The 27,528-nt window shown below is 45.6% G+C and overlaps 2 protein-coding genes across 8 annotated transcripts in view; one reads left to right on the forward strand and one right to left on the reverse strand.

Annotated features, from left to right (window-relative positions):
• The window catches only part of RECQL5 (RecQ like helicase 5), a 37,744-nt gene that overhangs the window by 9,915 nt on the left and 301 nt on the right, over positions 1-27,528 (reverse strand). For all 3 annotated transcript variants that reach the window (XM_057381403.1, XM_057381402.1, XM_057381404.1), the window contains exons 2-8: positions 27,048-27,178; positions 25,785-25,906; positions 23,533-24,051; positions 22,875-22,980; positions 22,295-22,406; positions 19,999-20,161; positions 19,564-19,646 (exon numbers count right to left, since the gene is read on the reverse strand). In XM_057381403.1, coding sequence (XP_057237386.1) covers positions 19,564-19,646; positions 19,999-20,161; positions 22,295-22,406; positions 22,875-22,980; positions 23,533-24,051; positions 25,785-25,906; positions 27,048-27,168 — 1,226 coding nt within the window. In that variant the 5' untranslated portion in view covers positions 27,169-27,178. The remainder of the gene's footprint in view (positions 1-19,563; positions 19,647-19,998; positions 20,162-22,294; positions 22,407-22,874; positions 22,981-23,532; positions 24,052-25,784; positions 25,907-27,047; positions 27,179-27,528) is intronic.
• Positions 2,064-16,031, forward strand: SMIM5 (small integral membrane protein 5). 5 transcript variants are annotated; one of them, XM_057381408.1, is made up of 6 exons: positions 2,065-2,617; positions 3,483-3,541; positions 8,522-8,656; positions 9,019-9,159; positions 10,776-10,929; positions 12,339-16,031. In XM_057381408.1, the coding sequence occupies exons 5-6, from the start codon at positions 10,803-10,805 to the stop codon at positions 12,455-12,457; spliced, it is 246 nt and encodes an 81-aa protein (XP_057237391.1). In that variant the 5' UTR covers positions 2,065-2,617; positions 3,483-3,541; positions 8,522-8,656; positions 9,019-9,159; positions 10,776-10,802; the 3' UTR covers positions 12,458-16,031. The 5 variants fall into 5 exon arrangements, with proteins under 5 accessions (XP_057237395.1, XP_057237391.1, XP_057237394.1 ...); XM_057381411.1 differs by lacking the exon at positions 8,522-8,656; XM_057381409.1 differs by lacking the exon at positions 3,483-3,541.

The raw sequence follows: 27,528 nt of genomic DNA on the forward strand, positions 1-27,528 counted from the left end.
GCAAAAAGTGGGTCACAGAGGGGAAGAGAGTGAGCACTTCATTTACTCTTACTCTAAACCCTTTAAGGCATGTCAGAACTTGCCAGAGATCCAACAAACACAGTTTTCTTCCTCACTTGTGTGTGTGTGTGTGTGTGTGTGTGTGTGTGTCTGGGGGGAACACAACTGTTGTTACCAAAGCATCCCAAACAAACCCTGCAAGGGGCTGCAGTGGCTGCTGACTCGCTCCTTCCCACGGCCTGGGAGGCTGATCTGGAAGGCAGCAGAGCAGCAGGACAGTGGTTCCTGTCCCCCAGAGTGTGCTGAAGCACCAGGGAGCTGGCAGTGCTCAGGTAAGGGGCTGCAGCAGGGTGACTGCACCATGCAGGGCACCACAGCCTGGAGAGGGATCCGACAAAGCTGYCTTTATATCCCCCTGCAGAGCCACTGACTCACTCTCCTCCTGCACTCAAAGAGCTCCTTTCACACGGAGGGCAAGGGTGGGGGGACCGCCATGGGGGCAACACATTCGATCCCCTTGTCCTGYCTTTCCAAAAGAACTGCTGGTGCTGCCCGGCCTGCCAATGCAACGTGACTATAGAAATGTCAGCGAGCTGCAAGTCAGCTTTTTGTTTCCCCAAAAGAAAACAGGCAGGCATTCTCATTAGTCCATGTCTCTTCCCCTCGCACGCACTGATCTGTATTAGAGTTAACTGAGGCATTCAGGAAGGGACAAGCCCTCTCCTCACTCCCACAGCTCCCCAGGCTTATGCTGGGGAGGGACATCCACACACACCTCTGTCCTTTAGATGCCCCAGGGGAGGGCTTTGGTGGAAGAACAGATCAGCTGTGAGGTCACTGGAATTCAGAGTTCTAGTTTGTAACTCATCAGGCTTGTAAAGCTGAGCCCTTTCCACCCATCCTCCTGTAACTGCCTTTTTCTTCCTGAAGAATTACCCAGATGCGGCCACAGCCCCACTTTAGCCAACGGTGCTCAGGAGTTGGGCCTTAACTGAAATTCAGTTGCAAAACTAAAACTGCGAGCCTATAATTAAGGTCAAAAGGCAAAAAACCAAAGTTACCAATAGAGATGCTGGGGTTAATCATTGGCTTAATGCTTAACACAAGAGGTCCTGAAAAAACACACTTGTTTATGCATTAACAYGTGAGGGGAAAGCTTCCCCAGTCACACCAACACCTGACTAATGCCCACGAGATGGAGATGATTTACATAAACTAATGGTAGTTTGCATTATTATACATGTCCTAAAATTATTCCATCATTTAAATATGCAGCTGTATTATTTGTCTCCCCCCACCCTTCAAAAAGAGTATGTATGAGCTGACCATTGGTCTTTAAAATATCTAAACAAAATCATGATGTCATTTCAGACATCCTCCCCTGATCTGACACTATGGAATGGGATGAAGAGAAAATAATCAGGTTTGCTAACACATTTTTGTCAGTGACAATACATTCCAGGGAAGTGCTAAACTGACCACACAGATGCCTGCACCTGTATTGTTTTGGCAGTTCTTGTTTTTGTACACCATGTAAAACAGGAGCCTTATTCCTGCAAACAGGAGAAAAAGCTGGACAGTCAAAGAAGCAAAGTCACATATCCCAAAAGAAGCTCTGCCTCTCCCAAAAAACAGCAGARAAAAGCATTCCCTTGTATGAGCCAAAGGGCACACAGCCTCATCAGAAATGCTCCCTGAAATTAAAAACTCAGCAAGTCTTGGAGTAATATGAAGAAGTGAAGGTGTTAAAAAAGATAAAAATCTTATGAGGGCAAATTAGTTATGCAGTCATCGAGCGAAAGGCACTTAATGAGCTTTATCAAATAGAAGAGTAAGTCATGAGGTTGATGAGAACTTCTAATTTTGCACCTCTCTGAAGGACTGTATCCTTTCAGCATCATCTGAGCTTCACCTTCTGAGAAAGACAGTGACAGACAGCCGTCCCCAGAACACACGAAGCGAAAAGCTCAGCACTGAGAGCATAAATGACTGGCCAAGGGCACGGAGCAAATTCACCACCCAAGCATCAAATTCAGCAGCCCAGCATTGTCCCTGCTGCCCTGCCCGTGGCAGGTCTCTGTTCCAGGGCTGCACTGTCCTTGTGAGCTCTTGCTCTGCCCCTTCAATGCACACAAGAGAAAAGCTCCTTCCCCAGGGACTTGGAAGGAAACTGGGCTGCGTGAAGAAAAGTTACTTGTTTTAACATTGCCCCAAACTATCGCAGGGAGGKAATCGGTTCAAGTTTCACTCCAGAAAAAGGCGTCATTAAAAGGTAAAGAGGAAACTCCTCTCTCGGAGGAGAGGCACAGAGGAAGCCAGCAACAAGTGCCGGCCCTTGGGCGCCCCGGGGAGCTGGCAGCGGCTCTGGCTCAGCCTGCGGTGGCTCCTCTCCCTCCCTCTTTGGCACACATGTAACACGAAACTTCGCATCTCCACGACAACCAGCAACAAGGRGAAAAAAAAAAAAAAAAGGCAGAGACAACAGCTGGCTGTCAGCAGCGGAGCAGAGAGGAGCCGAGCGAGCAGCGAGCCGCAAGCCAGGATGAGGGGAGAGATGACGTGAAAGTTGAAGAGGACGGAAAGAAAAACAAGAGGAGAAGAAGAGCTTGTGGTTGGGGTAAGGCTGAGCTATCGCTGGGTTCGGGCAAGCGCGGCACCCGGAGCGAGGGGCTGGAGCCCGGGGAGCTCCCCCTGCTCGGACAGCCACGGAGCACAGCTCGGGAGGATCCCTTTGCTTGCCAGGGACACCGAGGAGAGAAGGTGGCAGGAGAAAAGCTTTTAATGGGATTGGGGAGAGCTGCGCCGCAGCCGCYCTGTAACAAAAGGAGGTGCGAGCGGGACTCGGCAACTCCTCTGCCGGTGACAAAGGCTGGCTAATCGCGGTTCTGAGCTCTGACAGARTGTCCTCCGCTGATAAGCCGGTGACCCGATATAGAAATAGTCGCTGTGGACAAGGCAGCTGGGTCCGAGGGTGTGCGTGCCTTTAGCGAGGAGCTGCCAGCACAGGCAGGCGTGTGAAACCCAACGGGTGCCAGCCACGGCTTTTCCCCGCAGCTCCTCCCAGCTGCAGCGAAGTTTTATCCCCCAAATCCTAAAGCAGGGAGCTTAGAAAACAAACCCCGGCCGGGGAACTAGCACACTGTGCAAGTTAAGCATCTGTGTCCAATAGAAATAAATGGAAAGATTTTACACAGTTTCTAATGAGAACATTAAAAAAAAAAAAAAAGAAAGAATTGAGCCAGTGTATGAGGCACAGATRCTGGTTTAGCGTTCAAAGCAGCACGAGAACCCGCTGCTCTGAGAGGCACGTTCATGCACATACACAGYTTATGGTTTACAGTAACCAAACTGTCAAGTTGCAATGCACTGAGAAGGGAAGGGAGAGGAAAAGGATCCCTTAAATACATGAAATGATAYGGCATGGAWTCATTTAGGTTGGGAAAGACATTTCAGGTCATTGAGTCCAAGCGTTGGTTTTACAGGTGTCCCAGAGCCCGTGCTTCCATCTCCATTTCACTGTTKGATATGGGAAGAGGGGCAGGTAAGGGGGACTGGCCATATAAATCCCTATTTTCTGTCATTTGAAGCTGATTTCTGTTTGGAAGCTGTTGCAGGTCCCCTCAGCCTCTTCCGGGAGGCGCATGGGCAGTCAGCTGTTTACAAACAGAAGCAGAAAACTGGATTCTCACAGAAAGAGGTCTTCCCAATCCTACACATGCCTGTAGGGAGGAATGTTAAGGATCAGGTATTTCCACTTCTCTCCATTTCCATTAACGAGGAATGGAGGGCAGGTCTTTCTGACCTAGGTGTTGTACAAACATGGAATTGGAACTGCCTGAGTGAGGAGATGTAGTTAGGACCCACACGCCTTCAGCCTGGCCCTAAGGCTCAAGGGGATGGAGGGAAATTTCCACCCTGCTAATGGAGAGTCTCTGTACGTGGGTTGTTGCAGTTAAGACGGTTTTTTTAAATAAAGCATGTGAAAAAACAAAGTTTAGGGAAACAACAAAAAAAAAGGAAGGAGGGAGGAGTGAGGGGAGAAGGGTAGGGGAGGGAAGGAGGTAGAGAAACAAGCCAAGTTTTCCTGGCCAAAAGAAAATCTTAATGGGTTTGGCTGGGGGCTTGTCCAGCCACAGCCGTGCTGTTCATGTGTGGGGGGAGAGGAGCAGCAATGTGAAACACATGTCTGGATAAAAGCAGCAGGACATGGCTTGTGTTACAGCTGTCACAGYGCACGGGCCTCAGCCCGACTGCAACCAACAGCGGCTGTGGGAGTGGAGGTATAAAATAATCCAAATKTGATAGAGCAGATCCTCTCTGGATGGCCCTGATCACAGAGCCTGCMGTGGGCCAGAATCACCCACTGGACAGCAGAGACTGTGAGGGGCTGGAAGCAGAGAGCAGCACCCACCCCACCCCTCCATGGGCTCTCACTGCTACCCCACGCAGCCACAGCTGACGAGGTCCCAAACAGCTTCTCCCAAGGCAGCAGCTGCTGCAGCCTTTGGGTTTGAGTTCCTACACCCCAGTGGCACCTTTACTAGGATTATACCAGCATATTAAAAAAAAAAAAACCAACTCCAAATGCATGTAATTTATGAGATCTGTGGGTCTGGGATCAGTCAAGGACAGGGCACAGAGGTGGCTGTTAAAGAGTGGAGGAGTTTCCATCACTCTCAGGGGCTCCGGATGTTGGACCTCGAACACCAACTACTGACAGATCTCACTATGTTTGTGAAGTCACTACAGCTCTTTCACAGGCACACAGCTACCTCTCAGTCAGCTTCCTGGGAAATGGATATTTTGCTAATATTAGAATAGACTTTCAGGCTAGATTCAAGCATCACCAACCCTAAAAAAAGTTCTCTAGTAGAAGAGCTACAGGTTTATTTTTAAAATTGACCTTTTCCTTTCATTGGACGGCTCAGTGTTTTGGTTTCCCCACTTAAAAAATTCCTAGTAGTGAGGAATTATCTCGTGGGGTTTTGTGGATGTGTTTGTGGGATGGACTGGAGAAAACCAGGGTGCTCTGCAGAGGTGTAAAGACTCCAGTTCAGTGCCCCAGCAGATACCTCTGCTACTGAAACTGGGAATTCAGTGCCTTTTTATATTAATCTAATATTAGGTTGTAGGGAAGAGAAGACACATTTACAGCGCTGCCTCAAAACCCACCTCCAAATAGTGGGTGGTGCAGATGACAGGGTATTCCAGCCAAAGGGTGACCCAGGCAGGGCAGCTTTATAATCTGAAGGAATGCGTGGCCTCCTGCTCCAAACCAACTGACAAAGTCCAAGCTTTTCTCCCATGGCACTGAGCTACAATTTACCAGTTTGGGTGTGTGCTGTTAAAGGGCTGAATTCTCTTGATACTGGAAACTATTTTCATCTGCTTGGGAATGAATTATAGGTCTGTCTGGCTCTGTGAACTCCTGTTTTAGGAAAAACGAGCCTGTCTGAACTATAGTTAAAGATTCACATGGCTGGTCAACTACAGTCATGGCAGCAAACATTGCATTAACAATGATGAGGGAAAAGCATGCACTGATAATACAACTGCATTTCTATGGCCCTTTTCATCTCAGCAGTACACTGAAAGCTTAGAACAATAAACAATCTAGCAGGAATTATGACATGTTGGGCCGAAATGCATGCAAACTGTAGGCACACCTAGCAACCCAGCATTGTTTCAGAGCAGGAAGCACTGCAGGCCTTATCCATATAAAATCAGAGGGACATTTCAGGAACCAAGAACAAAGCTGGTACGTTTTGAAACTGGCCAAGCCTTCACGTTCTTTAGAAAGTGGCCAAGTACAGTCAGAGCTTATTTTAGAGTTTTAGATCAGAATAAAAAGCATCCCTCCCCCTTCAGCTGCCCAGCACCTTCCTTCCATGAGGTTGGTCTTGCCTTCTAAGATTTCCTACCAAATAAGCCCCCACAATCCATACAGGCTTCCCATCCCTGTACAGATCCRATTTCAACCACCTTATTGGACTTGGCTGAGTAAAAACAACGCATTTGCTCCTWCACAGCCATAGTCTTAGGAAAAAGACAAGATTGCAATGAAACATGGCCCTGGCATTCTGCTTGATGGGCACATCAGGAAGGTTCTACTTTGCAAGGTCCGTGGAGCACTCTTGCTTTGGGCAATAGGCAGCAGAGGAGATCTAGCTCACCTTCACTGGGACTGGCTGCATTAGGACTAGAGGCACTGGCAGCTSCTTGTTCCCCAAAAAATTCCCCCCTCCAAAGCTTTATCTCCATCTTTAGGTTATTACAGCAACAAACCCATGCAAGCATAGCAAAACCAATGGATCAGGACCACGGCACAGGCATTAYTACCCTGTGGAGCACTGCTGGGTTAGGAGCAAATAAGAATGGAAACCACCCTTTCACCTACATCCATCCTAAATGGGCTCAGGGAACAAAGTGTAACAGGCAGTGAGCAAAGCAACAGCCAGCTGTTTGTAACTGCAACAAACCCAGGGACTTGGTGCCTTTCTATCTAAAGATTCCCAAGCACATTGGAAACTTGGACACACAACAATTAACAAACAGAGCTCTGATGTGGTTCCRTGTTCCGCTGTCTTGCAGAGATGAAGTCACCCAACAGTGGGATGTGATGACTTATCCAAAGTTAYACAACTGGGGAGCATCACTGGCAGGCCAGGGGGACTGCCTGTGTTTACTAACTTCCAGTCCTGGGGCTAAACCACAAACTTAATTTCATGCCTTTTGCACTAAAAAAGGCTGCTCAAATACCCCCAGGGTTATGAGTAAACAAGTGTCTCATTCTCAGCAGTAAATTTCAGCTCACCCACTCCCTGCAGTTCACCTTTGGATGAAGCTGTGTCCACACACAGATCAGGACAGACCAAAAAACCCTGTTCAATGCACAGCAATTCCAAAAGGCTCACAGCAGCCTGAGTGGCTTCAGGCAGACAGAGGGATGTCAGATCCCACTGTACATGGTCATCCCAAAGCTCTTTTCCTTGGAAAAAGAAACCTTCACATGCAGCCAGTTCACAGCAAAAAGGAACCTTGATGGAGGCTTTCCTCTTGAATGTCTAGATGGAGGCTTTTAAATGGCTTTATTCTCCAAAGGGCTGAGCAGCCAACTTCTTTGAGTGCTTCAGTATGGCWTGAGTCCATTAAAACAACTCAGAAAGATAATTTCAGTGCTATTATAGCAATTTTCACAGCTTTCTTCACTGGGCACAGCAAGATGAATCTGCATTAGTGCTTTCTGGGAATCCAAATCTCTCTAAGTCCTAAACACAGGACATGCACTTTGGTTTTACAGGGTCTTGTAACCCTTGCAGCTGAGCAGCATGCCTGCAGTTGTTTGCCATTCCCCTGCATCATTTCTGTGCTCTGTCCTTTCAACCAAGGCTAACAACTCATGGCACATGGCAGAACGGGCCTTTTTTTCCATCAAAACCAAATAAATCCAAATTAAATTATTTGTTTTATTTCCCTCCCCTTCTGGGTCTTGTAACACAGAGGAGGGCAGGAAGGTTTGATGATCTAGTCCCACTGGCAACACTGATTAGATGAGTTATTTCTTGAGTCAAAACCATGAATTTCAGGATTCCACCCATCCCAGCAGGATGGCACAAACTCCCTGTCACAAGACATTGTGTTCACTTTCTTTTCTATGTGAGTTTCTTAACTTGTCTCTCCTCATCTGATTTTCACTTCACATGAGCTCTAGCTACAGCTGTGGAGCAGCATTTCCTTGGCATCAGTCTGACAATCTGTTATGATGACCACATTACACTGTGGCCATTCAGGATTTTTTCCACAATGTGGATGAGTTCCATCAGCTTTGCTGCCCTACAACCATCTTTCCTCTGCTCTGGAGGGTTCTTATCCTCAGCGGGTGAAGTTTTGAGGAAGAACAATAATGAGCAAAGAGAAATTCTCAATTRAGAAAAACACTGGTAGACAATTATGTTTGCTGCAAAGCCCTGAGAATCTTTGAGGTACAAACTAGGGTGGCTCTTCCAAGCTCTAAAACAGCACTCCAGTGCTAGAAAGTGAACTGTCAGTTAATATCTACAATCTTGAGTTTCAAATCTCTCAAGAACTGCCTGTTTTAATAATAATCATCATCACAGTTTCTGCTTCAACTGAATATCCTGCACCACCTGGCCTTTACTACTGTCAGTGACTGAAGCTTATTTGAACCCAATATAATAAACCAAAAGGAATTCAATCTCACAGCTCCACTCTGTTATGGTAATTAATGTCATCACCTTTGTGCTGTACATGAGGCAGATGCATAAGACAACTGGTTTAAGTCACACAGCACCTTACCCTTGTGCTAATCTCACARTCTTGTGTAAAATCTTGGTTCCATTGAAATCAGCTGGGTCACATYAAAACTCATCCTGAACAAAGGCTTTACATCATAGGTAGAATGGAACGTACCGAAATTCATGAATGTAACTGGCTTTCTGGGGGGAGCTTTACTTTTTCCTTTAAGAATTATTTTATTCTTCACCCTTTTGCCTTGCTGCAGAAGTAGAAATCCTAAAGCAGAGAGCCCTTGGAAGCAGCAGAAAGTGCATGGCAGAAAAACATATGCTTCCTCACGGGAAGGTTGGAGACTGCACCACCACCATCAAACTTTGTCCCTGATGTAGTTCAGACCAAGGTAAACAAGCAACATTCCTTGCAAGTTTTAGAATAAAAACTCCTTCACTGAGCTCCAGATCAGGTACCTTGGGCAGAGGAACGTCCAGTACAGAGGCAGGCTTTATAATTTCAGACTGAGGATTTTGCTAATCCACATGGAGTTCTACAATCCTGATCAGTAATTTTACATTGGATAACCAAACTTCACAAGCCTGGCTTTGATACCTGTTGCTTCTGGTGCAGCCCAAAGCATGACTTGGAAATTTACAGCAAATTCCTTATGATGAGAGCTTCTGGATAGGCAGAAACWTCTCCAAAGGGAGCAAACATTTTCACAAGGTTAGAGCCAGAAATTTTATTTTTTGAATTTTTTTCTTCTAGAGACAAGAACAGAAAACACAGATCACTTCACCTCTCCCTCCTCCACCATCTCTTGGAATGGAAACAAAATTGAAAACCTGCTGACACAGAATCTCGCAGGACTAAGGATAAAGCAGCCGTTTCTGGAGCAGCTCACTTGGGGTAGGCAATCATCTGGAAAGAAGTATTTAACCCTAGCCTCAAAAGTGACCTTTTCAGGTCAAAACACCACAGCTCTGCCTCCTTGCTAAGTTGCACAGAGATCTCTCCGTAGATGCAGATTTTCCATCCACCCCCATTTCTAAGAAACCAGCTGGTTCCGATTTTTATTCCTTAGCTTGGATTTAAAAGAACAAAGAAAACCCCTTTTGAATTGCATAAACATACAAAACTAATTTAACTTGGCACTGTAGTATTTAAGCCCAGCATGCAAAGAAACAGCCAAGGTCTCTCTGTCCTCAGTGTGTTTAGAAAAACTGAACTCCAAGCATCCATTTGTTTGAGTAACCAAGCCAGATGTGCAATAAGGAACTAGCTGGTTTGTTCTGGAAGTGCWGTCTTGGTCACTTGGCTTTGTGTTATCACCAAGATCAGGGTATTAAATTGCAATGTTCAAGTCCTAAACTCCAGTGTTGACTATTACAACACACACAAACCAGTACATTTTGCTACAATATTGAAATAAGAATTATAAATCTATTCAAGTGCTGACCTGTCCAAACACTTGTTTTAGGTGAAACTATGGATGTTTATCAACAATATCTAATTCCARTTCTTGACTGAAGCAAAATTTGAACATTCATAGGTCTAAGACCAGCTAGTTTGTTGCAATGCTTCCCAAAATCATGCTCATGGGGTAAATTGTGGCAAAACTGAGTCACTTAACTTTGACTAGACAAGTAATATTTCCAGTAATAATAGCTCCTGATGTCAATTCTGAAAATAAGGAAGGTCCAAGATTACTGAGAAGGGCAGTAGGGATTAGCTCCACAAGGGAGGTATCTCCCTGACAGATCCAAGGGCTTTTGCTTTGCTAATCATCAGCAGTGATGGGTGGAATCCACTGTTCATATATTGCTTTGTGGCTCAAAAGAAAAAAAACAATTTACATTTAGCTTACTTTATAAATTTGCATTYATCTGCAAATGATGCAAAAGATGGAACTTGAAAAGCATCCAGCTGTTCCCAGTGAAGGCAGACTTTAACTTTTAGTATCACATACAATAAATCTGGTTGAGAAGACATTATTAATGGTATTGTACTGAAGAGTTGAAATAAATGCCTTTGTTTTTGAAGGGGGTTCTATAGCTCAAAGTGCAAGAAGCCTTCAAGGGAATCTCTTTTGTAAGAAACAACTGAAGTCTTGGAGTTCAGTGCAGTGGAGTTGAGCATTTGGAATTCAAGTTGGGTTAGAATTGCATTTGTTTCTGGAAGGACAAGTTAGCACAGCTGGGAAAAAAAATTACTTCGTGTGAAAGCCAAGGGCAGGCACTGTCCAGTCTAACCCTGTGCCTTCTGAAATCAGTGTCCTTGTAGGAGAAACTGTTTGGGCTTTGTTTAACAATGCAGTTGACAAAAACACCCTCGAAGCTGGATTTTGAAATTAAAACAGTGCCAGAACACGTAGACAATTAATAGTYCTCCACCTTAGCTACTGGGAGCAAGGACTGAGACCAGATAAACTTGTTTTCCTTGTGATCACCAGCTATATAAAAAGGCTGGCAGCTCCCTAGCRTTAGTCAGTGAAAAGGTTTATTCTCTATTTGGTTCTCCTACAGCATAAAGCCTGGAGAGGTTGTGACAGAATGTCTTCTGAAGGCTTTCTGAAGGAAATCCAAGTCATTGGTGAGAAGTTTCTCCTYAAGCTCCAGAAACTGCCCAAGGCTGAGCCAGTGGAGATTGTCTGCTTTTCTGTGGTTCTTCTGTTTATTGGTGAGTTTGTGGGTGGAGGCCAAGGGGTGTCAGAATTTCCTCTTTTACAGGGGCAGCTTTCTTCATAGTCTTTGTTGGTGGGCTGGTGGTGTTGGCTGTTGTTTTCCAGGCTGTGCTCTGAGGCCCAGGTTAATTTCTAGGTAATTTTTAACATTCGGGATGTATCTCTACATGGATGCAGAGCATGACAGGCAACAGCACAGCTTTCCCCAAAGCTGTCATATTGAACATTAATTAAATCAGTAATATTTTAACCAACCCGGAGCTGCTGTGATGTTTTGATGCATAGGAGATAGTTTATGATAAATGGTATTACGGCATCTCCCTGCCACWAAAGACACTTAAGAGAGACTCTGAGAGTCATCCTTGTGCTTGGCTCAGGGATGGAAGCCAATATGATTCAGATGAGCCTATTTATTCTCCTCTGATAATGGCAGGATCCCTCCTGCTGCTCTGTGTGGGGATGGCAWGGAAGAATAACAGAGAACTGATGGATCAAGGGGATGGAAGTTTGTTTATACAATGGGAAAGCATGCAGGAAGGAAGGAAGGCCCTGCTCCTCAAAGATGGGGTTTGCTCCYGGCCGAAAGGAAGGGTGTGGATCCAGCTGGACACTCCTCCCCAGGCTGGAATTCACAAAGTCACACCTGCTGCTTTATTTGGTTCATCCCTACAGCTGGTTCACCACAGGTCAGGTTACCTGGCAGCYCAGGTCCAGGCTTAAAGCAACACATGCACACACAGAGGCATGTTCACTCTCTTACATGCTTTGCAGGATTAAACATGTCATCATTTTCTACTCCAGATAAACTAACACATCCCTGCCAACAACAGCCATCCTGGCTAGAGCAGTGAACAGTAAGTTAGCCCACTGCTTTGTGAAACAAAACTCTGTATTTGAATTTGAATTAAGATATTTGAATATCTTATTTTTTCTAGCCAAATACAGAAGAATAAAGCCAACTCAGTCATGAGTATCTATCCTTAAAGGGTATGCTGCACTCTTCAGAAATACAACTGCCAGCTTAAGTAACCAAACTCCCTCAAGCTACTTTGGGGAGAGTTGGATTTTCATCCTTTCCAGGTGCATARCTCTGCTTAGGTACTGCATGTCAGTTCCCAAACAATAGCCCATTAGCTGGGTAAAGAAATCCTCACATGGTTTGGTATTTAAGCTCTTAAGGTCTTGAAATGCCTGGTAATGATTGTCCAGATTAAATGGAAAACCAATACAAATGAGCASGAATTTAGGAGGAGGAAGGTGGGGATATACAGAAAAAAAAAAAAAAACTTCTCAAGAAACCAGGTTTTGCTCGTTTTGCTGCTCACCAAACTTGGAAGAGACACAGGGTTACTCTGCAGGGATTGCTCCTATGCTGTGAAGCAATATTGTTTGTTCCTCTTTGCAGCTACTGTGCTGGTGCTCACCATCATTGCCTGCAGTTGCTGCTGCTACAGCTGCTGTGGCTGCGATGGACACCCTGACCCCAGGCACAGGAAGAGCCAAGTCCGCCCAGCTTCCCACTGATGAAGTGACACAGCCTGCTATCAAGGACATGCATGGACATCGTGATTCAGTGCCATGGGAATGACTTTCCACACTAGCTCACTGAAAATGGCAATAACAATATTAATTAACATGACTCAGAGGACCAGAAATCACAGCGTGGAATTCCTTCTCTCTGTGACAGCCACCACAGTGACCCGAAAGGTAAAGCTCCTTTACCATCACTGTCTCCCTCTTCTGGGGGTGGGATGGGATGGGAGGGCATGGACACAGGTTGCTGAGGAAAGACACAGCTTTCCCAAAGTCAGCCCTGCAGCTGGGCCAGCTGAGGATCCCCTCAGATCCACAGAGCCACAGATCAAAGCAGAGGACACGGCCACAGGCCAGGCACTGCCTGCTCTCCTCACCAGTGGCTAATCCAGAATAATGGTGCTGGCCATTTGCAAAACCCACCGACACCACTGGGAGGTCCAGATACTCAGGGCATCGTGGATCAAGGCCAAAGCTGCTGCAGGAGACAYGTTTAGCTGAGATACCTGCTGAAAGCCACAAACAGTGGACCTTTTGATCCAGATGTGGCAGCTGAGGCTCTGGGTACAGCTGGTCACAACTGCCCCGGCGTCATTTCATTGGAGATACAATGATGGGAAATTGCCAAAGAAAAAACTGTATCATGAGGAATACTCTCTGTAAACACGAAGATGAAGGCAAAAAGGAAAAACTCACCAACCCTATGGCTTATTTTGATCATTCTCTGCTCAATATGCTCCCTCTCCACCCCCTGTGGTTCTACTCTTCTGCTCATTGCAGATGCATGGTTCTTGCAGAGCACAGGAGCTCCTGGAGGTGAACAAATCCCTACCCTTACTTGAGGGATCTGTGTGCCTGGCTCCCTGCACTGTGTGCAGTTTATTTTAGTGGACATGAACATGATGCCAGGACTGTGTTTATGAGCATGCACAGAGGCATTTCAGGGGAGCGACACATGATGGGAGCCATCACGCCAGGGTATGTGTGCAGCAGCTGACAGCAGGCACGGTGGCAGAGCAGAGCCAAGAATGGGCTGTTGGGCTGGAGTTAACAAGTGCAAATAAATCCCTTTTCCATGCTGCAGCCACTGTGTATGTTTGGTTTACACTCCAGTGAACTTCCGAAAAGGATTTATGGACGTACAAGGCTGTAGCACAGGCTGTGCCACTTTCACAACTGGGACAGCACAACAAGGCCACAATTCTGCACTAAACTCTGAACCAGTGGTGTTTCAGCCCCAAATATGAGACCAACCACCTTCATGAGAATCTGTATGGAAAAGTCATCTTCTGCCTCTGTATCCCAACTAAGTGCAGAGGAGCCAAAGGGATTTCACATGAATGTACCAAAACAAACATTCAGGAGAATAAAATCATCACGTTTCAACAGTGGGCTTTAAAATACTCTTTACACTTCAGAAGGTACAGAAAAATATGAAAACACTGTAAAGAAATGTATTTTCTCTGTTGCCTGCACCTGTATTAGTAAAGGTACATTACAGCTTCTTATGTATTTAATGCACTTTATTTTTTGTCAACAAACCAAATCTAGATTTGGCATTTTTGTACTGCTGCACATTGGAATATATCTGCAGCCAGAAACATAGTGAASAGCCTAAGAATGATAAGAAAAATAAAATTCCTCAAACTACCAGTGTTGATTTTAAATTAATAAAAAGAAAAAAACTTTCCAGTAGAAAATGAGGATGTTCCTTAGAAAACAAATATTTGAGCCCCAACTTGACAACTGCCAACAGCAGACTGCACTAGCACGAGCTACTGCATGCACAATTACACTGAGATTAACAAAGTGCTGGCTTTTATTAGGCTATCCTCAAGCTTTCACTGCCAACCAATATGTTTAGGAGGAAACAACCTCAAGCACAGCATCAATTTAAACATTCAGAGATGCATCACATCAWCCTCCTGTCAGATAAGTCTTTGCTCATTTCAGTCACAAACAAGTGGCAAAGTGACATCGGGAGCCTCAGAAACTCTTTTGCATGAGACAGACTCAACAGATGTTTTTCCATCTAGATTAAGTCACGAGACCTGGGGAAGAACAGAGCTCACTTTCTTTCCAGGCTTGTGCTAGACAGTGCCAGCTCCAGACATGAACAGCATCCCATTGAGGGCTGTTCCAGCAGCACGGAGCCAGCCTGTGCTAAGCCAGGGGGAAGCTTGGCAGGCTGGACACACACCAAGAGCTGACAGGTTGCTGTCACTGGGAACAAGCTGCCAGACCTTATCTCAACAGGAAAAGCTAYAAATGCATGTTTTCCAGTGGTGGTACAAGCTAAACCACTGACAGATACYAGGCAGAGGGACAAGAGAAATGGCTCCTGTCTTATCTYGGCCACTGYGAGTTCCTGAATTAGAAACAGAATAAACATGGCACTGYTAAAGAAAGGGAAGGAGAGAAAAATAAGCAATCCTCTAAAGGATTCAGGTGGCTTTCCTGAGCAGAGGAGCGACCACTGTATAGAGGGGGCCAATTTCTACACACTTGACTGGACCTCACAGGTCTAATGTTCTGCTTTGGGTTATTTTGTACCATTGCACTCAGCTGGACTATTCCTACAGCTGGGATTCAGATATGTTTGCCTGATCTGCTGCTTCCTTACACGCATTCAGGGTAGTCTGAAACATGCCCACCAAGTCCCCAGCTTCCTGCAGCTCTTCAGTTCTGCTGACTACAAACCTGCTGGTCCCTGTGTCCCTGCTCAGCACTCACACAACCTTTCTGTTTTGGGCTTCAATCATAACTCAAATATAGGGACACATAGTGTGCACTAGTGAGGATGAATCCTCTTGTTTCAGCCTGCAGAGGGAGAGTCAGAAAAGCACAGAATAAGGCAAGGCTGCTTCAAGCACAGCAACTGCCATACATGCTGTGAAAGCCTAGAARGAACTGCACAGGAATACCGTTATTTCAGTCGTGGTGATAAAAGTGTTGAAATAGTTTCTTTCCCCAAGGAACCTCAAAGAGCCAGTAAGGCAAGCCCCTCCAGCAGAAGTGGTTGAAGTTCTACTGATGACTTAGTGGAACAGCTTCTGTTCTGTAATGTTATCCCCCTGGTTTCAAAGTGACTTGCTTGGCTTGTGAAAGATCAGTTTCCTATTACACACACACAGCCTCACACACCACACTCCTCCTTCTCTCCTCCTTCCTCTCTCCAGCACCATCCCTCTGSTCTTCTCCACTCAGGAAAGTGAATTTTATTGCTGGTCACAGCAGTGCAATGCTCTGGAATAGGTTTATTTGGACTGCAGGGCAGTCCTGTTCACTGTCTCACTTTAGGAAGGGCAGTTTCCCATTGGAGCTTGCAATACAGATCCAGTCAGGATCCACAAAACACAGCCCTCTTCTCTCCACTGCAGCCTGCCCCAGACAGASGACAGAGTGGGCCTTCACAAGCACTGCAACAGGTGTGGAAGTGGATAAAGCCATGGAGAAGAAGAAATGTGTGAGGAACAGCTGAATAGGGACTTTTTAGTTAGGCCAAGACCTTTGATTTGACTATATTAGCCACACCTTTACAGCAATATCAGCTGTTAATCATTTACTGCAGCCCCAACAGGTAACTTCCAGGCTACCTCTACGAGTCTCCAAGAACAGCAAGGGGCCCCTTACCACAGGCCAAGCTCTCTTGGAGGGGGTGAAGAGGAGGCAACAGAGGAAACACCTACTGGAAACACAACAGCTTCAGGTATTTATAAAAAGTCTTACAGCTCTCCTATTCTGGGAGGTGAACTGCAGCTAGGAAAAGAGACAGGAACTTCCTGGGGTGTGCAGTCCCACAGGGTTTCTGCCTTGGGTCTATGGAACTCGTATCTAGGCTGCCTCCTTTTGAAGGCAAAGGAATCCAGAACAGCTTTGATGTCCCACGTGCCTGCTGGTTAAAGACTGAGCACAGTGATCTGCCATCTACCCAGAAAACAAACCGTGAACTGAATATAACTGACTGCTGAGAAAGAAAAAACTTCAGCAAGTGTGAGCTTGAGCTTCCAGTCAAATCCAACCCGCTGAGGATGAAACACTTTACAGGACTAATCCTTTTTCTTAGAGTATTCAGGATACAGACAGAAGAGGCAGCAAGTCAAATTTTCAAAAATAACCAAGATATCTTCCTGTATTACATCTTCATAGTCCCATTTGCAAGAAAGTGTGAGAAATATTCCATTCTTTCCCTTGAGAAGCAAGGAAGCTTTAGTAAAACCACAAGATGCTCACAAAGAGATGCTGGATGTTCTTTAGAAAGCTGACAGCCAAATCATTATTCAAAGTATCAGTGAAGCCACTGAGATCCCAGTTTAAATTATTACTGGACTTCCTCGTGGGAGGAAGAATTATGCTTCTATTGCAGAGTAACAGAAACCATTACTAAAGCAAACTCCATTAGCAGGACACCCTTTTAAACATAATTGGACTATTCTAAGCCCTATGGAAGAAACAAGTTTTACATGATCTTTGCTTATTGTTGGTGGGGTTTTGTGCTTGTTTTTAAGTAAGTGTTCATTTAATCTCCATTGTGTTCTCAGAGTTTARGTCCCCAACTCTCCCTTTTAGAGATCTTTCCAATGGTATCAAGGAGTTTCTGCCACTGAACACTTGTCTCATGTACAGGCTGTACAGCTGACAAACAGTTCATATTGAACATGCTGAAGAGACACTATATYATTTAAAATATTTATAAGGTATTATTAAAATAAATCTCAACTAAAGAGGAAGCTTCTCCTCTTTATATTTCTATAGATCTGACTGTGAAATATGCCTCAGCTGCATTTCTTCTGGTTTTGTGTGATGGGTGACTCTTCTTTTGGAGGGGGATGCACACAGGCACAGATACTTTGCTGGTTTTGGGGCAGTGGCTGAGGGCATGGAGAGGACACACCAACACCTGACCCTGTTGTTGTCTGCCCCCAGCAGGGTGGAAGCCAGCATGTCACCAGAGCAAGAGGCATCCTCAGTTCTGGAAGAACTAAAGAGACTGATTACAGCAAGTGACTGGGCTCTTGGAGGGCTGGTGGTGATTGGCRTCTTCTGTCTTGTTTTTATTGCTCTCATTTTATTTGCTGCTATCTTTGGGTGCTGCTCATCTCCAAGGCACACACGGCGTGGCTCATAGACAGCAAAGTGGGGACACAGAACRTGGTACAGCTGAGCAAGAACCTGCCATGGTACAACCTGATTGTGCTGTTCACAGAAAGCTCTCTCATCTCCTCTCCCTGAGTGGTTATTTCACCACATGCAACTTTCCTGCATCAAGAGCAATGTCCCAGTGCCAGCAAGTTGTTCTGCAGGTCAYAAAAAACTCAACATACAAGGCTGTCTGGATTCAGGGACATTTGCCAATACCAAAGTCTCTGCCTGATTTTCACCTTTCAAGCTAAACCACCAATCACAGGTGGCAAATGGTCAGCCACCACCTAAAACTGATAAAAATGTCTTCTGCTGCTGCAGCTACATGAGTTGTGATTTTTTCACCTTGCAAAAGAGCAATAAGAAACTCTGACCACTGAAAGCTTTGTCTGAACCCATTCTCTAAAAGCAGAGAATACCATTGTGCTCCTGTCATGCTCAGACAATAGCCTAAATATACTATACAAAAACTTGCTACCAGTACACAGTGTGCCTTTATTTGTTCTTATTTATAACCTTGCAAGGTCAGAGTTTCAGGTTTGCTTTCACTGTTTGGACAGTGAGTAGAACTCTATTGATTCAATATGTAAAACAGAAATGCAACGTGGCTTTTCTTTCCATATGCCCTCAGTCTCCTGTAGAGTTATAAACAGGAAAACGAATCAAAGGTGCTGCAATATGTGATTCTGGATGCACATCCCAAGTTGTAGGAAAAATGTACCMAGCTGAGTCAAGGATGAAAAAATCTGGGAGATGTGATTTCTAATTATGTCACTGATACTCCCTTACTCAGATTTTTACTTTGAGGGTGGTGAGACACTGGCACAGATTGCCCAGAGAAGTTAAGGGATGCCCCATCCCTGGAAGGCCAGGTTGGATGGGGCTTGGAGCAGCCTGGTCTAGGGGAAGGCTGTCAGTCCCCCATAGCAGGGGGCTGACCTAGGTAGTCTTTAAGGTCTGTCTGAACCCAAATCATTCTATTATTATACAAAACCCAGCCACARCAGCCATCTGTGAGTTGGGAACATGCCCCAGAAGGTGCAGAGCTGCTCAGACAAATGCCTCAAAWTCTCAGAGCAAGAAGCCTCCCAGCAGCTACTTCCCAGCATCACCTTGACTTTAGGCAAAGAAGTGCCCCAGGCTCAGCTTTGCACCACACTTCAGTACTAGCAAGACTATCCCATAACCCTAGGTTTTGTTTACCAAATGTGACTACCAGGAGAGAACACACTCACAAAGGCACCAGAAATCAAGCACTATGTTACATTCATACTGGAAAAGCTGTCCTAGACCCAGGTGTGAAAAATGAAACAAAGTGAAGAACTTGTAAGCAAGACACACAAAGAACCATTTGCAGTTAGTGTACACATACTGCTCTCTTCCTGGCAAAATTATAACTTTGATGTTTTATCCAGCACAGAACAGCAATTAGTAAAATTACAGCATGCAAGGCATGAACTAAACCTGAACATGGCATGTTGTGGTTGCTAGTCTGCATTTAGATGGGACACATCCCTAATTTAAGCCTGTTTCTGAAATATTCTAAGCACCACCAGCTCCTTCTAAGGTCAATGAGAATCACAGACGCTTTGCAGAGTGCAGACACTGAGATTTACAGAAACATTAAATCTAAATGCTTGCATCCCATGGCTTTCTGTTTGTTCCCTTAGGAGGGAGGTGATGTAGAGAAGGAGGAGACTCAAAACAAGAGCAAATGCAACTAAGTCAACCCATCATCAAAGACTGAATATTGTAAAATACATCACCAGAGAATTACACATCCCCCAATCACATGGTCAGACTCCAARACCAACATCTCAGTTAACTCAGAGGTGGAAGTGATGAGAGATTTCCCAGGGACATATTCTCAGGATCTCAGCCATAACAGTTTCCTGGCAGGAACAAGGCATGTTTTCCCCAACATTAACAGTGATGTTTGAAAGAAGTGCACTCACCCCAGCTCCTCGCAGAAGTGCACAAKGGCATCAAAAGCTGTCATCATGGCTTTGTCAGAGTCTTTTAAGGTGCCTTTTTTTTCCTGAAAGTAGATGGGGACAGGAACTATAGTCTTCAATTTAAATACACACAGAATAGAGTAGCTCTAGCAATGACCAACTCCAACYCTTCTGAGCAATATTGGCAAACAGGAACAAACACCTCCCTCCCTCTGCTCCAACTTCTGCTCACCATATAGAGCAGAATGGGCCTCCATACACAGTTGGCTCTAGCAGCCTTCTCCCTTCCTTCTGCTATCCCTTGAAACAGGGCTCCAGAAAGTTCTAGACCCAGAAAATCTCATTTCACCTCATAATCAGAGGTTACTGCAGGCAAACCAGGCCAGAGCCAAGGCAGTGTACCCAGGCAGGTGGGTGCTGTTCTGCAGCTCTCACCTGGATGTTAGAGAGCTCCTTTTTGATCAGGAAGCTGACTTGATCCCGGTCATTCCTTGAGTAATAAAGGCGGCAGAAGGATGGTTTTCCATCTCTCCCAGCTCTGCCAGACTCTTGGTAATATCCAGCCATTGAYTTGGCAATATTCCAGTGGGCAACAAATCTGCATGGGGTAAAACAGGAAACATGAGGCTGCAGGTTCCTCAGAGCACCACACACACCAGTGTGGTGTCTGTGGGCATCAACAGCAAAAAACAGGGCAGCAAAACACAAAAGAGGATTGAGCACAGCAAGGGGTTTTGCACACTGAAGTTTAACTCCTCCTAATACACAAGACCTGTAAAGTAGCAGAGCTGTAAGGAAACAAATGCACCYGGACAGCATGTGAGCAGGATGTCACTCCAAATGGATAGAGCACATGAATATCCCAAATGTGCATGCAATTGTGCAGCTATGAAGAGTGAGAATAAGGACATTGAATTAAGAAGTTTGGGAGATTTTCCATAAAATACAGCATTAATTAAAAAACCCCAACATATTTATGACAACTGCACCATTGCAAAACACATTTTTAAATACTTAGTTTTAAAAAGACACTTCTTTGCCAAAATCTCCATGGGAAACTCCACCTCACTGTGCTCACTTGCAGGTGAAGGCAAATAAGACTACAGAATCATTACTAAATTTTATGTAATCTCTGAAGGAAGGTTTACAACACAGCACTGCAAGACTGCTTTAGACCTGCTTGTACCTGACTATTCAGCAATTCAGCTTATACCTGTTTTGAGAGTATTTGACAGCATGGTAATGCTGCCAATGTTTTTAAGTCTGCCTCAAAGCCAGCATGACCCAAGGGCAGGCATGATGCATATGGGTGTAGCTAAAGATTAAATGACAAAAGCGAGCAAACATGTTTCTTCAAACACAAATAGCCCAAAAATGGGCCAAGCAGGAAGCATCAGGGCCCTGCACATTAAAACCCCATCAGGAAGTTTGCTGAATAAATTGATAAATAATTTTAAGCAGAACTGAACTGACAGTGAAGAGAGAGGAGCAGATTCCATCAGAAAAACAGAGACACCACCTCTGTTTTCCTTTTTGTCCAGAACAGTCATCTCCAGAAGTTGTCAGACCTGATCTTATCTGATAACATATGGCACGAATACTCAGGAATCTGCCAACACAGAGCAAAGGCTAAGCAGCAATGCCTCATTAACTACACTTGGGTGCAATGTCCTTTAAAATATTTTTTTTWWAATCCTGTGAAGAACCACTTTAACTCAATTCCTTGTAAACTAACCAGATTACAAGCACATTACCGTTATATTTCACTCTCACAGCCCTACTCATATCAGTTATTCTGTGCCCTTTTTAATGACCACTGGACAAGGCAGAGTGGCTTCAGTAGGTCATTAATTCATGTCCTACGAGACTCCTGCTTTCTCTGTTTGGAAAGATGCATCAAGGAGTAAAATTGTCACTGCTCTGGGATCCTGTTTCCTGGCAGCACAGTGACACAGGCAGAGGATGGCACAGCTGTGAACTGATGGGATTGGCTCAGTGATATCCTGTCCCACTCACACAGTGTTGACAGCAACTTGTGTATGTGGATTTTAGAGATCTGGCCTGTTGTGGGTGTTGTCTGAGCTGCACCTGAATTATCCCTCTGGCAAGTATCACAATAACTCAGCAGAGATATATTGCAGGGCAGGAATTCYAACACAGAGCCCTTACAGTGACAGCAATCTCAGAGGAACAGCAATTGAAACCACGTGCAAAGTTTCTGYCCTTGGACCAGAGCTGGTTTTTATATAGTTATTGCCATTTGTGAAGGGCTACTTTTTCCCCGTTGCATTGCAAGAGATCTCCAAAAACAGCTGGCTCTATTTTAGTAGGGTGTGAACGAATTATTTTGGGTTCAGATTTTCTTTCCAATTCTTTTCAACAGCAACTACTGCACTAAGAGAAGTGAAAGAGACAGCTGTGATTGCACTGAGATGGCTTTCTGAAACCCTGGAGGGTGTGGCAGAAAAGCATTCCTCAAGTTTCTTGATTTTGAGGATGACTGGCAAAGAGGAGCTCTGCTGCCTTGTGTTTAATGTTTTTACAAAGCCCTCCCAGGTTTGTTTTTGCTGCTTCTAAAAATAAAAACTCTCCAGCACTGGTTTTGTTGGTTTTAGCAAGTGTTCATCAGGCACTTGAGTCAGGTGTATCAGGTAACAGAGAGACTGAAACTTTTCCTTCCCCCTGCTCAGGTTTCAGTCTCTGGTGGTGCACAACATGCAGCCTCACACACCTGACGTTTGCTTTGTCTACTCCCATTCCAAAACTGATGGTTGCAACAATGACAGGGATCTTCTCCTCCATCCATTCATTCTGGACTGAAGTCCTGTCAGCTGCCTTGAGTCCTGGGAAGGAAAAGAGAAGAAAGTGAACAACACCACAAAAAATAAAATAACACAAAAAACCCACCAAAAATCAGAAAGAAAGAAAGAAAAACAAGGGGATTTTCTTTCTGCTCCATTCCCCCACTGCAAGTCAACTCCCTCACTGAAACTCACTGATGTACACACTCCTCTCTTGGTTGTGTTTAAACTGGCCTGGCACCAAGCAGAAGTCAGGAGCAGCTGCTTCTGCTCCAAAGAGAGCATCTAGCTCCCCACCCAGGATAAAAGCAGTTGTTACATTCAGGCCRTGCAGGATCCAACAAAATCAACAGCTCTGGAGAGAAGGGGATGCCACTGTRGTGAAGGCCCTGCACTTACCTCACAGAACTGACAGTGCAGAGCRTGCCTAGAAAGCTCTTTTCCAGGCAGCCCCAACCCAGGTGGCACTGTTCAGTTCTCCCAGCTATTGAAAGATGCAGACTCCAGTACCTGCATGGTAGGCCTTGGCTTTCAGCCCTCGGTAGCTCAGCTCAATGGCCAGCTGGTCACACACATCCCTCATCCTGCAGTACACGATGCCACAGCCAGAGTACACCTGGGAGCCAGGAGAAAAAGGCCAGGACACTGCTTGGAGTCAACCAACAAAGCTGCAAATCCAGCCCCCTCATCCCCTCCCAGCAGACACAGGCAAGAGGCATCTCACAAACACACCCAGGTGCAGAGGTTATAGCAGAGCTGCTGGGAGTTAATCTGGGAATTAGTGTTAGAACAGGGAATTCAACACTTCAAATGCTTCTGTTCACCCTCCCCATCACTAAAAGAGCAGAACACAAACACACAAWGATCACCCAGATCAGGATGGAAATGCTTGTCCCATATTCCTAATCAATTATCCTTTAGACCAACCCCCTTCTGAGGACACCTCTGACAGGAACACAGCCTTTACATTCTAACTGTTTTAGAGGAATTAAAAAACATATGTGTGCACTTTCAGAGGATTTAGAAAATACACACAAGCACTTTCCTTCCTGGGACCTCCTCCTTTCCTRCCACAGACCTGGCAGGGCCACACCAAACCCTAGAAGATCAAGGGCCGTTAAGGTTGCTTTTGTCCAGTTTAGTTTTCTTCTCTAAAGGCAAAACCTACCCCAGTGGCGCCCTTCACTTCCAGAGCCTTCACRCAAAAATCCTTCAAGTTGGCATACGGATCAGTCAGGAGCTCTTTGAACTGCACATCATAGAACAAGTTAGATCTGAAACAAGGAGTCTTAAAGGTGGAAAGTGGCTGCTTGAGCTTGAGTGCTGCCACCACGTCATCCTGGACCTGCTTGGTGGCAGTGGCAGTCAGGGCAACGCAGGGGGTGTGGGGGATGCGGGCACGCAGAGCGCCCAGGCGCAGGTAGTCGGGTCGGAAATCGTGTCCCCACTGGGACACACAGTGAGCTTCATCAATGACCAGGTAGGACAGCAGGTTTCTGGACACCAGGGAGTTCAGTGTTGGCTGAAAGGAAGAGGCAGCTGCCATCTCTGGGGTGATGTACAGGAGTTTTACTCGGGGTTTCTCACTCTCCAGGTCAGCCAGGATGGTTTTCTTCTCCTGGGYGGACAGTTTGGAGTTCAGAGAGCAGGCTTTGATCTTCAGGGCTAGCAGGTGATCCACTTGATCCTAGAGAAAGTACAAAATTGAAATGAAAATTAAATAGGAGCAAAACAAGTCACCAGCATCAAGAAAGATTAATCTGGAGATCCAGGTGAGGCCCCAGCTTCCACTTCCAGGATCAAATCCCAGGACAGCACACAGCTGTCCTGTTATTTATAACTTCAACTCTAAATGCCTTTATGTTCACCTGTGAGCTCTGTCCAGCTCTTACATCCAACTTTTTGTTCATACATTAATTTTAAGGAAGTCTTTTTGCTGCTAGGGAACATCAGCAGGGATCTGTGCAAAACAACTCATCACAGGCACTGTGAGCTGAACAAGCCACCAACACATCTCAGTATTTACTCTATGGAGTTGTCACAGACAGAAAATGAACACTCCCACCCTGCAAGAACAGGGTGCATTTCACTCCAAAACAGCTGAAGGATGTTCTAATATAACTGAGGACAAAATACAAGGATCACAAATACAAAGGATACAAATCATCGCTGCAGCAGAATCAGAAGCCTGGATGAGAATCATGTCATGAAAACCTAGAATAAAACGTGGCATTGCATCCAGACGAACACTGGGCTTACAAATTCACTTCCCCTCACCAAGCTGTTCACCTGCACTTGACTAGCACCTAACATGTCAGGATCTGAATAGTTCTGAAAAACAGATATCCCATTATTCCACTCAATATCTGGTTTAGTCATTGATTTAATATCTGTTTCTGTTCACAAAACCACCCCTCAGTCTTCCCTATAATGARCTACCCTGACTGAACTCTTGAAGTTTGGCCACAAAACGATGATGAAATACATCRTGATCATTTCAGATACAGCCACCCCTTCTCAGGGCTTGATGGGAAGACTCTGGGGGTTTAGTCCTCCCTAAGACTCATAGAGCCCATCTCACCCTATCTATATCTCTCTTATCAATGGTATTTCTTAACATCCATTTCACTAATATTAGCCATGCTGGAGTTTAATTAGAAATCCTCACACTTGGAACAAATACAATATTCCTAACATCTCAATGAGATATATCAGCTAGCCTGCTTTAGTTCTTAATGTGTATTACAGTGAGACTGTAAAGGAGTTAAAATTATTTCACAAATAAACACTAAACCTTGCAGCACCAGATCTCATGCAGCTAATCAGAAGTTACACAAGTCTAAGCAATGCTACAGCTGCTTTTACAGGGAATTGTTTCTCCCAACAGGTGATGAAACAGTAGAAAAGACAAAATAGAYGGAAAAAAGTCTCACAGATAAAAGTGCTTATGGAGCAGCTCTGCTAAACCAGCTTCTTCCCATCACAGATGGACTGCAACAAAAAGATGTTTTGATGCAGAATTAATTCTGTCTTCAAAGGCAGCTTCATCACTCCTGGAGTTATTACTTTATAGGTAAAGTGGCAGGGKTTTTTTTGTGGGAAAGAACCATCTTTTGGTCCATTTGAGTTACTATGCTTTGCTGCTTCTGTCTGGAGAAAATGGAGCAAGGCCCAGATATAAAAAAAACGTTTATTAGTAAAGAAAGAAACATCCTTTTAGAGAAATACAAAGTATGATACCAGAGATACTCTGCTGTCTTCACCTATCCCAGGGTAAGGAAAGCACCTGAGACATCAAGAGAATCCAGAGGCAGGTCAGCAGCAGAGACTCGTGGGCAGAAAGACATGAGGCAGCTGTTCCTCCAGAGTCTCCCAACCCCTTCCCTGACTGCTACTCCCCAGCTAACAGGAGACAGTTACCTGAATCAGTGCAATCAGAGGTGAAATGACAATGGTGATGCCCACTGCCAGAACTGCAGGAAGCTGGTAGCACAGGGATTTCCCTGCCCCTGTGGGCATGCAAACAAAGACATCCTTCTCACCTGCAAAAACAACAGAACAAAGCTYAAGGCCTCTGAGTGCTGTGAGTTCCCAGGGTGGGCAGGAACAGCACATAGGTGCATGTACCAGGTGGCATTTAGGTTCATTTTAGGTTCTAACACCACAGCAATACTTTGCGTGCCTGCCGTGGTTTCCTTCAAAGAATCTCAGACTGCTTTGTAAACATTCAGAGGCAGCTATTCAGAAGTACCAGAAGACACACAGAAACCAAGATAAAGAGAAGTTAAACAAGCTATTCATGCTGAATCTCCTCCAGAACAACTGCTTTCACGCATTTTACAGACCTCCACTTACTACATTACCAACCTCATGACAGATCTTTACCACATCCCCTAAAGTTTATCCCAGAAAGATCTCTTATATGAAACAGGATTTGGAAATCTCAACCACGTCAATAATATCCTGCAGTGAGTGATTGTTCCCACACTAACCAGGATCCARTTCAAGCCAGAAAGGTGCCAGTGACCCCAGGTTACCAGGCAGAGACCCCCTGAACCCCACTTCTGACAGGTCTGTTAACAACAATCAGTGGCCATAGATGGAAACTGTGACAAAATCCTGAGCTGGCACTGTTCTGATTCACAGAGACAGCTGCTGCAGGAGCTGGCAGCTTGYTTGTGTGAGCTGCCTGTCCACCCCCAGCTGGGTGCTGGGTGTGTGTCAACACCAGCACRAACATGTTTCTGCTAATGGCCCCAGGATTCTGAGGCTCCCAGCTATGCCAAGAAATCAAGTCCTCTGCTTGCATTGCCTCTAACACAAGGGCAGTTTTACTCTGAAAATATCTGAATGTTAACAGGTTTGATGTCATCTGACCACCAAMACACTGGCAGGTGTGAGGAGAGAACCAGAGAAGGCACCAACAATGCTGCACTTTACCATTTCCATGGCTGATGCAATGATGGTGTTACAAAACAAATGAAAGGAGAAGATGCAGAGCTCGCCTGCAGCATGTGCTCCTGGGCCACCAAAACCATCTCAGAGCAGAGGAGGGATGGGTGATCCTGCTCAGTCCAGGTGACATCTCCTCAGAGCAGACACAATACCAACTCCTGCAGTGTCACACCCACAGGGAGATGGACACCCGGCCGTGTTCCACACACCTCCCAYGCYGAGCCTCACCTCTCGCCACAGCCATGGTCGCACTTTCCTGCAGGGAAGTCTTAAAAGACTCGAAYCCGAAGACCTTCTGCAGTGTCTTCCGGACCCTGCCCTCCAGGCCCGGRGGAGCCTTCCCGCTCATCCTAAGGACGCTGCAAAGGGTGACAGGAACCTGAGCTAGACCCGAAAGCTGCCACCCTCCTCYGCCCSAGGCCTGCCCCGTCCCACCACCTCYTTCACGACCTCCCCRATRGCTGCCCTGCCACACTYYSCCTTTATTCGGCTCYCTCAKGGATGCTTATCCAGGTCCCCTCGCTGGAGAGAGCCCCAATACGTTTACTCTGGGTCAGCCCCCTCCCCATGGGGCACAGCAGTGGGGTGGCCTCGCTGCCTGCAGACACGCGCGCACCCGACAAGCAGGGGGTTATGGGCGCCAGCGGCTTCTTCTCACCCACCGCCCCCTTCCCAAGGTCTGTGTCCCTCCACCCACCGTGTCCCCTGT

The sequence above is a fragment of the Malurus melanocephalus genome, unplaced genomic scaffold, assembly GCF_030028575.1.
Source record: "Malurus melanocephalus ecotype Western Australia unplaced genomic scaffold, MMel_1.1 scaffold_509, whole genome shotgun sequence".
Classification (NCBI taxonomy): domain Eukaryota; kingdom Metazoa; phylum Chordata; class Aves; order Passeriformes; family Maluridae; genus Malurus; species Malurus melanocephalus.